The sequence below is a fragment of the Neophocaena asiaeorientalis genome, unplaced genomic scaffold (genome assembly GCF_003031525.2).
Source record: "Neophocaena asiaeorientalis asiaeorientalis breed wild unplaced genomic scaffold, Neophocaena_asiaeorientalis_V1.1 scaffold241, whole genome shotgun sequence".
In the NCBI taxonomy this organism is placed as follows: domain Eukaryota; kingdom Metazoa; phylum Chordata; class Mammalia; order Artiodactyla; family Phocoenidae; genus Neophocaena; species Neophocaena asiaeorientalis.
The window spans coordinates 1,985,966-1,998,442 of NW_020172287.1; the positions used below are offsets into that span (position 1 = coordinate 1,985,966).

A 12,477-nucleotide genomic window follows, 5' to 3' on the forward strand; every position below is an offset into this window, starting at 1 on the left:
AAAAAAAAAAAAAAAAAAAAAAAAAAAAGGGCCTTGAAAAATATCACATTGAGCAAATTTCCCAGCCTCTCCTGGGGCCCAGAGCCTTTTTGACATTTTGAACATCACACTACCTTTTAGCCCAGACTGGCAACACTTTTACCTGAACAGGTCTTGAGCTGTGTGGTCCTGCTGATTATGGCTGAGCTTGCCTGTGTATCTAATGGTTGTCTCTCTATGGGCTGGCCTGTGACAGACTGAGCTGGAGTGCTAGACTCTGATTCATGCATCTTTCACTGTCCAGCAGGCTGGCCAGAAAGTGTACACAGGCAGTGGTGGAGAAACACAACACCTTTTTAAAAACATCTTTTTGGAGTATAATTGCTTTAGAATGTCGTGTTAGTTTCTGCTGTATAACAAAGTGAATCAGCTATACGTACACATATATCCCCATATCCTCTCCCTTTTGCATCTCCCTCCCATCCTCCTTACCTCACCTGTCTAGGTGGTCACAAAGCACCGAGCTGATCTCCCTGTGCTATGCAGCTGCTTCCCACTAGCTATCTATTTTACATTTGGTAGTGTATATATGTCAATGCTACTCTCACACTTCGCCCCAGCTTCCCCTTCCCCTTCCCAGTGTCCTCAAGTTCATTCTCTACATCTGCATCTTTATTCCTGTCCTGCCCCTAGGTTCTTCAGAATCTTTTTTTTTTTTTTAGATTCCATATATATGTGTTAGCATACAGTATTTGCTTTTCTCTTTCTGACTTACTTCACTCTGTATGACAGACTCTAGGTCCATCCACCTCACTACAAATAACTCAATTTCGTTTCTTTTTATGGCTGAGTAATATTCCATTGTATATATGTGCCACATCTTCTTTATCCATTCATCTGTTGATGGACACTTAGGTTGCTTCCATGTCCTGACTATTGTAAATAGTGCTGCAATGAACGTTGTGGTACATGACTCTTTTGAATTATGGGAGAAACACAACACGTTTTGAAGCCTTCGCTTGCAACAGTGCTGCTCAAATCCCATTGACAAAGCATGTCATGTGGCAAAATTCAGACCTAAGGACTGAGAAAATACATTACACATCTCAACAGGAGTGACTGCAAAGACATATGGCAAAGGGCATATATGTAGGAAAGTGTGGAGAATTGGATTCATTAATGAAATTTATCTCCCCTCAGTTTATAGTTTACTGCTTAACAGATAAACACTTAACATAGTATAACTCCATTTCCCCCTTCAATTCCTTATGCTATTGTTCTATATTTTACTTCTGCACACTATATTGACATTATTGTTGCTTTAAACCTTCAGTAATCTTCCAACATACCTTTCAATAGTCTCGTTTTTAACCTCATTCAGGAAATGATTGACCCAACGCTCAAATTCAGTTTACTCTGAAACCAGGACCACTCATCTCCTAGCAATATTTCTCGTCCCCCAGGTTTATCTTACAAATGTCTGCACCCCAACCTCTGCAGGGGAATGGGGGGATGCACACCCATGATCTCTGTAGGCCCAGATCATATGAATTCTCCACGGTATTCTCATTCTAGGAGACCTTTCCCAAATTCATCCCAGTCCTCTCTCCCTTATCAGACATCCAGTGTCATTTCATATGTCTGCTATCTGTCTATCTTGCTTTCTTTGGCCATCAGGGGCAGAGAATGGGAGTCATCCTAATTCATGGTTCAAAAACTATTATTCATTGGTTCATACGTGATCTTCTTTTGTTTGTTTGTAATAATATAATGCATACCTATGTAAACATCTCTCAAATAGGGAAATTAGTACACTGTAACTTGTATCTGCTTTATGATCCTGACACTCTTGGGTCTTCTCAGTTGAGGGAACTTCTTAGCACAAATCTTTTTTTTTTTTTTACTGTGTTAAAATACACAAAATATAAAATTTACCACATTAACTATTTTTAAGTGTTCAGTTCAGTGGTGTTGAATACATTCACATTGGTGTGCATCCGTCACCACCATCCATCCCCAGGATTCTTGTCATCTTGTAAATCTGAAACTGTATACCCATTAAACTATATATATATATATATATTCTCAGATATTTTTCCATAACAGGTTATTATAAGATATTGAATATAGTTCCCTATGCTATACAAGTAGGTCCTTGTTTATCTATTTTATATATAGTAGTATATATATCTCAGTTTGTCTGCCCCCACCCCCACTATCCCCTTTGGTAATCATAAGTTTGTTTTCCATGTCTGTGAGTCTGTTTCTGTTTTATAAATAAGTTCATTTGTATCATTTTTTTAGATTCCACATATAAGTGATATCATATGATATTTGTCTTTGACTTACTTCACTTAATATGATAATCTCTAGATCCATCCATGTTGCTGCAAATGGCATTATTTCATTCTTTTTATGGATGACTAATATTCTACTGTGTATATATACCACATCTTCTTTATCTATTCATGTGTCAATGGACATTTAGGTTGCTTCCATGTCTTGGCTATTGTAAATAGTGCTGCTATGGACATTGGGATGCATGTATCTTTTCGAATTACTCTGGCTATATGCCCAGGAGTGGGATTGCAGGATCATATGGTAGCTGTATTTTTAGTTTTTTAAGGAACCTCCATACTGTTCTCCATAGTGGCTGAAGCCACCAACAGTATAGGAGTGTTTCTTTTTCTCCACACCTTTTTAGCATTTATTATTTGTAGTCTTTTTAATAATGGCTATTCTGACAGGTGTGAGGTGATACACCAGTAGTTTTGATTTGCATTTCTCTAATGATTAGCAATGTTGAGCATCTTTTCATGTTCCTGTTGGCCATCTGTATGTCTTCTTTGGAGAAATGTCTATTAGGCCTGCAAAATTCCTTCCTTTTGAAGGCTGAATAATATTCCATAGTGTGCATACACCACATTTTGGTAATCCATTCATCCGTCAGTGGACACTTGGGTTGCTTCTATGTTTTAGCTATTGTGAATAATGGTGGTATGAAAATGGATGTACAAATAGCTATTTTAGCCCCTGCTTTCAATTCTTTAGGTATATACCCAGAAATAGAAGTACTGGGTCAAATGGTAATCATATTTTTAATTTTTTGAGCAACCTCCATTCTGTTTCTCATAGTAGCTGTACCGTTTTATATTCCCACCAAGAGTGCACAAGTGTTCCAATTTCTCCACATCCTTGCCAACCCTTGCTGTTTTCTGTGTTTTGATGGTAGCCATCCTTATGGGTGTGGAGTGGTATCTCATTGCAGTTTTGATGTGCATGTTGAGCATCTTTTCATGTGTTAATTGGCCATTCATATGTCTTCTTCAGGGAAATGTCTATTTGAGTTCTTTGCCCATTTTGGAATCGGGTTGTTTGGGTATTTTTGTTGTTGAGTTTTAGGAGTTTTCTATATATTTTGGATGCTAATACCTTATAAGATGTATGATTTGCAAATATTTATTCCTAGACCATAGGTTGCCTTAAAAAGGCAACTGTGGATAGTGTCTTTCATGTACAAAATTTTAAAATCTTCATGAAGTCCAGTTTGTCTATTTTTTCTTCTGTTACACGTGCCTTTGGTGTCGTATCCAAGAAATCACGGCCAAATCCAATGTCATGAAATTTTCATCCTATCAATATTTTAAAATCTATTGAGATTTAATTTGTGGCCTAAAATATGGTCTCTCCTGGAAAATGTCCCACGTGTACTTGAGGAAAATGTTTATGCTGTTGTTGGGTGGAATGTTTTGTATGTGTCTGTTATATCTAGTTGGTTTACTGTGTTAAGTCCTCTGTTTCCTTGTTTATCTTATGTCTGATTGTCCTATCCATTATTGTGAGAGAGGTATAGAAGTCTGCAAATATTATTGTAGAATTTTCTATTTCTCCCTTGAATTCTGTCAGTTTTTGCTTCATATATTTTGATGTAAATATTTATAATTGTTATGTCTTCTTGCTGTTTTGAGTCTTTTATTAATATGTAATATCCTTCTTTGTCTCTTATAAAGTTTTTTGATTTAAAAATCTATTTTTTTGTCTGATATTAGAATAACCACTCCTGCTCTTTTTTGGTTACTATTTGCATGAACTATCTTTTTCCATTTTTTCACTTTCAACTTGTTTGTGCCTTTGGATCTCAAGTGACTCTTGTAGTCATCATATAGTTAGGTCACGTGTTTTTAATCCATTCTGAAAATCTCTGCCTTTTGATTGGAGAGTTTAAGTCTATTTAGATTTAAAATAATTATTGATAAGGAGGGACTTACTTCTGTCATTGTGATACTAGTTTTCTATATGCCCCATAGCTTTTTTGTCTCTAATTTCCTGCATGACTATTTTTTTGTATTTAGTTGATTTTTTGTAGTAAAATGTTTAAATTTCTTTCCTTTTGTGTATATTTTATAGCTATTTTCTTTGTGATTATCTTGGGGATTACCTTTAACTTTCTAATTTGAATTTACAACAGCTTAACTTCAATAATATACAAAAACTCTGCTCCTTTAGAGTTCCATCCACAGCCAATCTGGTTGTTGATGTCACAAAATTACATCTTATACATTTTGTGCTCCCAAACATAAACTAACAATTCTTTTAAATGCATTGGTCTTTTAAATCATGTAGAAAACAAAAAGTGCAGGTACAAAACATTGTTACAATAATATTGGCTCTTATCACTAACAATGTATTTATTTTTATTGAGATCTTCATTTTTTTATATGCCTTTAAGTTACTGTCTAGTGTCCTTTTTTTTTTTTACCTGCAGTACTCCCCTGAGCATTTCTTGCATGGCAAGTCTAGTGGTCACAAACCCACTCTACATTTGTTTATCTAGGAATTTCTAAGAATAGCTTGGTTCCTCCCCCCTTTGGAGAGACACTTTTGCCAGATTAAAATTCTTGGTTTGACAGTTTTTCTCTTTTATCACTTTAACTATATCTGTCCATTGTCTTCTGGTCTCCAAAGTTTCTGATGAGAAATATACTGATAATCTTATTGAGGATCCCTTGTATGTGATGATTCTCTTCTCTTTTACTGCTTTCAGAATTCGCTCTCTGGCTTTGGCTTTTGAAAGTTTGATTATAATGTGTTTCAGTGTGGATCCTTTTGAATTCATCTTTCTTGGAGTTTGTTGAGCCCCTTGGATTTTTATATTTATGTCTTTCATTAAATTTGCAAAATTTTCAGCTATTATTTCTTAAAATATTCTTTCTGCCCCTTTATCTCTCTCTTCTCCTGGGACACCCATAATGTGTATGTTGGCTTCTTGGTGGTGTCCCACAGGTCCCTTAGGTTCTGTTTGCTTTTCTTCCATCTTTTTTATTTCTGTTCCTCAACCTCAGTAATTTCCATTGTCCTATCTTCAAGTTCACCGCTTCTTTCTTCTGCCTGCTCAGAGCTGCCTTTGAATCCATCTAGTGAAGTTTTCATTTCAGTCATTGTGCTCTTCAGCTTTGGAGTTCCTTTTTGTTTTGTTTTGTTGTTGGTTTTTTTTTGTGGCACATGGGCCTCTCACTGTTGTGGCCTCTCCTGTTGTGGAGCACAGGCTCCGGACGTGCAGGCTCAGCAGCCATGGCTCACAGGCCCAGCTGCTCCGCGGCATGTGGGATCCTCCCGGACCGGGGCACGAACCCATGTCCCCTGCATTGGCAGGCGGTCTCTCAACCACTGCGCCACCAGGGGAGCCCCTCCTTTTTGTTTTGTTTTTAGATTTTCTATCTTGGTTGATAGTTCCACTTTGCTCACACATTATTTTCTTGACTTTCTCCACATCTTTTAGTTCTTTGAGCATCCTTAAGACCATGTTTTAAAGTTTATCTAATATATCTGCCTTTATGTCTTTCTTAGGGACAGATTCTGTTAATTATATTTTTCCTTTGATTGAGCCATTTCCTGTTTCTCTGTATGTCTTGTGGTTTTTTGTCGAACACTGGACATTTTAATCTAACAATGTGGTAGCTATGGAAATCAGATCCTCCCCCTTACCCAGGGTTTTCTAGGTTTAAAAAAATTTGTGTGTTAGTGATTGTTGTAGGCTGTCTCTGTGCAGAGGACCAGTTTGAGGTTGAGATCTTATGTTTTTTCTGAACCTTTACCTGGGCATGCATGGTTACTTTCTAATTTTCCCCATATATTCAGTTGCTTTTGAATGTCCTAGTCTTTAATGTCTGGATCCCAAAAAAAGAAAAATGAAGGGAGAAAAGGGCCATGGCCCCATAACTTCCCTAGAAGTCACTTCATCTGGAGCTGGAGGTGCTTGTGACAATTGGGAGAGATGCAACAACAATGGCTGCCTCCCTCTTTGTGTGTACCTCTGTGATCAGAACAGCAATCAAAGCACAGATCCCCAATATACAGAGGACAGGGTCTTCTTTGCTCACCTTGGCTCTCACATGCTGTGTGCAAGCTCTCCAGGAGTATGTGTACAGCCGCCTGTCCCAGGGGTGGGGGTTTGTAGCTGTTACTGTGCTAAGAGCTGAAATTGACTAAAGTTGACTGCAATTTACCCTCCAAGCCTTCAACAGATTCTAGAGTTCCAAAACACTTATATCAGACAAATTCTGCCAGTGAGTTGTCCTGGTGGGAGACAGATTCCGTGTTTCCTGCTTGGCCATCTCCCAGGATCCTCTCCACAAATCTCTCACAAACAATCATGGTATATACATGGATTCCAGGGCATAGAATCCACTACCCCTCAGGAACTAAGGCCACAGATTGGGAAGCTTGGACCTAAATAAAAGAATAGCAGGTTCCATTCTCTTCTAGCTGGAAGCTGCCTTTATATATCTTCTCATCCTGTATGAGACCCTGGGCCTGACTTACCCTTCATTCAAGATACAACCACAGCGTTATGGCCTTCCCTCAGCAGAACTCAGTGAGAGAACCATCTAGAATGCAAGAACATGCTCTAGGATGCACAAATCAAAAGTGGTCCAAGGGCTTCCCTGGTGGCGCAGTGGTTGAGAGTCTGCCTGCCGATGCAGGGGTCACGGGTTCGTGCCCCGGTCCAGGAAGATCCCACATGCTGTGGAGCGGCTGGGCCCATGAGCCATGGCCGCTGGGCCTGTGCGTCTGAAGCCTGTGCTCCGCAACGGGAGAGGCCACAACAGTGAGAGGCCCACGTACCGCAAAAAAAAAAAAAAAAAAAAAAGTGGTCCAAGTAACCCTACGGCCACCTAATGCAGTTTTGCAGTTTCTCAGTCAAGGCCAACAAACCAAAAATAACTAGAAAGTAGCCCTATCTTTATTTAGGTCACTTAGATAACATTACGTGGGTTCTGACTTCAATACAATACATATTTCTTCTTTATTCCCCTCTTCTCCTATTCCACACCAGCAAACCTCTGAAAATTACCAACAAAAAGAACTCTCTGACACTCAGCTCACAAGACCACACCATTTCCCACTCACTCAACTCTTCTTTGAATGTTCTTCAGTGAGCTTCTCTCGTCTTTTTTTTTAGCTTTTAGGATTGTTTCTTTTTCTTATAAACATTCATGAAACTCTCAAATCAATACATTTAACATTTTCATCATCTCTAAAAGTTCTCTTACTGCTCTGCAGCCAAACTCTTTCTTCTAAGGTAAGTATTGTTCTCATTTCTGTCCCCATTAATGAGTTTTATATTTTTGGACTTTATATAAATGTAATTACAGTACTCTTTTGCTCAATATACTCTGTAGGATTTATTCACGTTTTGCATGTATCATTAGTTCCTTTTTGTTTATTGTTGAGGAATATTTAATCACATAAATACCAAAATTCATTTGTCTGTTCTTCTGTTGACTGACATTTGGGTTGCTTCAGTTTGGGGCTATTGTGAATAAAACTCTTAGGAACATTCTCTCACAACTCTCTCTACATATGTGCTTTCATTGCTCTTGGGTGCATACATGACAATGTGTTTACTTATTTATGCAGTTCTGAGAAACTACAAAGGATTTTCCAAAATGTATGTACAATTTTACACTGTCAGCAATGAATAAGAGTTACAGATCTCTTTGTCGGAAGAAGTCTTTATTTTACCTTCAGTTTTGAAAGATAATTCTAGATACAGAATTCTGGGTAGACGGTTTTCTGGTTTTAGTTTGCTTTGCAAGAGGCTGCTTCATTCTATTCTGGCTTGCATAGTTTTTGATGATAAACTTGTAACTCTTATTCGTGATATTCTGTATGAAATATTTCCCCACCCTCCCTGTCTTCAGGCTTTTCCTTGACTTTGTTTCACAGCCATTTGACTATGATTCCTTCTTTCTTTCTTTCTTTCAGCCATGTGGCCTGCAGGATCCTTATTTCCCTGACCAAGGATTGAATCCATGCCCCCTGCAGTGGAAGGGCAGAGTCCCAACCACTGGACCACCAGGGAATTCCATTGACTATGATGTTTCTAAGTGTATGTGTTTGCTTGTTTTATTCTGGCCTGGGGCTCTCTGAACTTCTTGAATCTCTGGTTATTATAGTCTTTAATTTTGGAAATTTCTTGGCCATTATATCTCCACATATTTCTTATCCTCTGTACTCTCTTCTTCTGGGAATAATTCCACATATGTTACGCTGCTATTGTCCCACAGCTCTTAAGTGCTCTGTTTTGCTTTATTCCCCACTCTTTTCCTTTTGTGCTTCAGCATGGGTAATAGCTATTAACCTATTTTCACATTCATTGATTTTTTTCCTCATTTGTGTCCAGTCTGCTGATACACCCATTGAAGTAATTTTTTAATCTCTGATAATGTGTATTTCTGGCATTTCCAGTTGGTCTTTTTTTTTGTAGTTTCCATATCTCTGCTTAAATTCTTCATTTTTTTCATGCTTGTTGTTTACTTCTTAATAATTTCTTCAACATATTAATCATAGTTATTTTAATGTTCCTTAAATATACTTTCAACATTTTGGTCATCTATGGGCCTGACTGTGTTCAATGTTTTATCTCTTGACAGTGGATCCAGTGTTTTATTCCTGCCTTCCCCATACCTTTGTGTCTGTGCATGTGTGTGTGTATATACGTGTATCTTTTAATTTTTGGTTGAATGTTAGACATTATAGAAAAATATTTAAGACTAAATATTCTGTACCCCAAAATAGGCATTCCTCTTCTTCTGCCAAAGCATTAGTAGGGTGGGGCAGGGCTGATTCAGGCTAGTGAGAACTTGAGCTGGGTTGTGGCTTCTGTTGTTGCTCTTACTGACTTCAGAGCACCAGAGTCTTCAGGTCCCTCCATGGTGGGCTGCTGCAATGTTGTGCTCTGTGTGAGACCTGGGGTGTTTCTCTGTTCCTGCTTCACCCTTCACTTCACATCTCTGTACATCCACAGCACATTTTGCCTGACCTCCAGAAGAAAATTACTGTTCTTGGTACTCATTACTAGGCTGCTATTGAGAAGGAGGAAACTTGATCCCCTGATCCAGCCTCAGCCTCAGGCAGAGCTGTAGGTCTTAGATTTGGAAATGGACCTCTGTGCACCACTACTCTACCTTTGGGGCAGCTAAGCTCTGCTTTGTATCTGTGATGGCTCTGAGAGAATCTAGACCCTGCCCTCATGTTAGCAGACCTCTCATGTTACTGATGTGGGCTCTTGGCACCTCAGATTTTCCAGGGATGTAGGGCTTGTTTCTACTCTTCCTCCAGAATAGTCCACCTGTACCAGGTTCTGAGGGCAGGAGTACGTGGTAGCCCCCCACACACACACAACCAGTAGAAGGCTTTTGCTCCACATGTGAGTAGGGAAGCAAGCTGTATTCTTACAGGTCCCCAGTGGTAGTGGTCATTTTCTGAACACCTGCACTGAGGTGCCCTCTCTGTGGACCCCTGCCGTGCCCCGAGTATATTTCATGAGCTGCTAGTGGAGACCTAAGGGAAAGACCTACCAGTGAGTGCAATCCTCCTCTTGTCTGATTTCTCATCATTCTGAACTGGCACACTAGCCCACAATTGAAGAACTCATTGAAATTACAGCTAGCTGACTTCTCGCTTCCACTTCTGTGATACACCTCTTCCTTTGTGCTGTGCTAAGAATTGTGCAGAGCTCATCATTCTGGCCCTCTGTCCACCTGGTTCCATGTGGGCCTTGGCATCTGTGTAAGGGATATTTTACCCTGCATCTACACTGTTTTCACTCAATGTCTTGGTTGCTCCACAAGACTCTCCAGTCTTGACTCTGGGAACTGTGAAGTCTAACCTGACCATTCTGCCCTTCCTGTGGAATTGTACATTCTGCACACATGGCTCGGGGTCCAACGGCAGACTTGGGGCACTGAGGCCCCCTGTGTTCCCTCTAGGGTCCTTCTCTCTGGAGCACCCTCCTTCTGGCATCTGCCTTTGCGGATTCCAGCTGCCTGTGCTCCTCCTCATGCCACAGCCTGGAGTGTGCCCCAGGCAGGATGATGGGGCCCTTGTAGACCTTGCCTCATCTGTTCTCTTTGCTCAGGGGCCACAGCCCTGCCCTGACTCAGGTCCAATGGGAAATAATTTCCTGCTGGGTAGACATGTTTACTGCTAGCTTAAGGTAGAGGGAAGTTCACTCCCAGTCACCCCACTGTGGGCACAGGGAAAGGCCTCAGGTAGATTTTTAGCTGGCTTAGTAGTTAAAAGTATTTCCTAACTGCATTTCACTGTGTTGCTTCTCCATCATCCCCCACCCTGAGTTTTTTGACTCATTCTATTGCTCTGCATTCCTATTTGCAATCATCTAATTCTTCCATGGCTCCTCTCCTGATATTAACTTGCCAACACAGCAGCAACCGCAAACACTGCTGATATTCTGCTTCCCATTTTCTTCCTTCGAGGTACACATTCGTTAGCTCTAAAACTGATTCCCCACCTACCGCAGGCTATGCCATCCCCAAATACATGCCCCCACTTGATACCCAATCGTTTGAGTCTTTAACCTGTGAGAACAGCTCCTTTCCAGGCAGAGCAGGCCCACTTGCACATTGGTCAGGAAAGTGCAAGTTTTCTGGGAGCAATTACTATATCCATTGGCATAGACAAGGACACATGGAGTGACAACCCACAAAAATTGGAGGCTACTTTCTTGCACACACTGTGTCATCCACTCACTCTCACCCAGGGACTCAGCTGATGGAGCTGTTTGCACTTGAGCCACGGCAATGGGAATGTAATGGGCTGAACCAAGTCCTGGCTCTTACATCTCTCCTAGAAAGTGTCATGTGACATATGTTTAAACTTTATTGACCAAAGCCTGAGTCCCCATTGCAGAGAAAGGAGCCATGTGGAGGGTGGGAGTAAGAGAAGGAACTCCAGTGTGAGCCCACTAGGCCTTGGGGCTTGGTGTGCCCTGTGGAACAGGTGTGAGAAGACCATTCACTGGGCCTGCACTCCTTTCTGACAGGAGACACTTCAGACAAGCTGCAGGAGGTGCAGCTGCCTCTGGTCCCACTGCCCCTATGCCAGCTGCTCTATGGACACACGTCCTACATTCTGCCGGACATGCTGTGTGCCGGGGACCTCAGGAACATGAAGACTGCTTGTGAGGTACAACCCACTGTGGGGGTGGGAGGCTAAGCCCAGGGATTTCAGATCTTCCATCTGCTTTAAGCCCAGGGCACTTCTGCCAGTTGGGTAGGTGGTCCCAGACCACCTGGCTCCTGTGGGGATCAGAAGTACATCTCCATGCAGCCATGGGTTGAGTGGGAAGCCACAGGGTAGCTTATGTGCAAATGGAACACAGGCCTCAGTCAGGCCCTGTGGACCCCAGTGCTGGCCAGAGCAGCCCAGGGCTCCACGTCTGCCCAGGGGCCATGCCTGCTGACTGTCACTCCATAGCACCCACCCTCTACTTGCAGGACAATGCAGTGAACACTGCTTGCCTGCAGCAGGGCCTCCCCACTAACAAGGTGGGGCTGCATGAGTGGCAGGATCCTGGCCCCATCCCACAGTGTTGGCATTGGGCCACCCTCATGCAGGAGGCCCCAAACTCCCAGTTCACAAGAAACTCCTCTTTTTTCCAGGGTGACTCTGGGGGCCCACTTGTCTGTGAATTCAACCGCACCTGGATTCAAATTGGAGTAGTGAGCTGGGGGCATGGTTGTACATACCCTATGTATCCTGCAGTTTATACCCGAGTCTCCTTTTTCTCAGAATGGATTCGTTATCACATAGAAAACACACCCTTACCTCTTCAGCCACTCCCTACCCTCTCCTCCACTCCGGGGGCTGCCATCAATGTCCTTGTGACTTCACTGGCTGTCCTGTCAATGTTGTAAGGACACAGCCCTCATCCAGCTTCTTCATGGCTGCATGCCTCTGTTCCTACCCAGCTCCAGCCAAAGTCTTCACACACCTGAGCAAGGTGTGGGCAATCAGCCAGGCCCACATGTGAGGTCCAAGAGGAGGCTGACCAGGGCCACACCCAGGAAGGCAGAGGCTGGTCTCATCACAGAAGGGCAGGGGTACATGGGAGAGCAGAGCACATTGGTTGAGTGCTCTGGGCACCTGAGATTTGGTAAGATATTAAATATTTACAAAGCAAGTGTCCCAGAA

The 12,477-nt window shown here is 41.7% G+C and overlaps 1 protein-coding gene across 1 annotated transcript in view; it reads left to right on the forward strand.

Annotated features, from left to right (window-relative positions):
• PRSS38 (serine protease 38) overlaps positions 1 to 12,200 on the forward strand; it is a 28,768-nt gene extending 16,568 nt beyond the window's left edge. The window contains exons 4-5 of the mRNA XM_024765100.1: positions 11,327 to 11,469; positions 11,946 to 12,200. Coding sequence (XP_024620868.1) covers positions 11,327 to 11,469; positions 11,946 to 12,200 — 398 coding nt within the window. The remainder of the gene's footprint in view (positions 1 to 11,326; positions 11,470 to 11,945) is intronic.
• Positions 12,201 to 12,477: the final 277 nt, after the last annotated feature.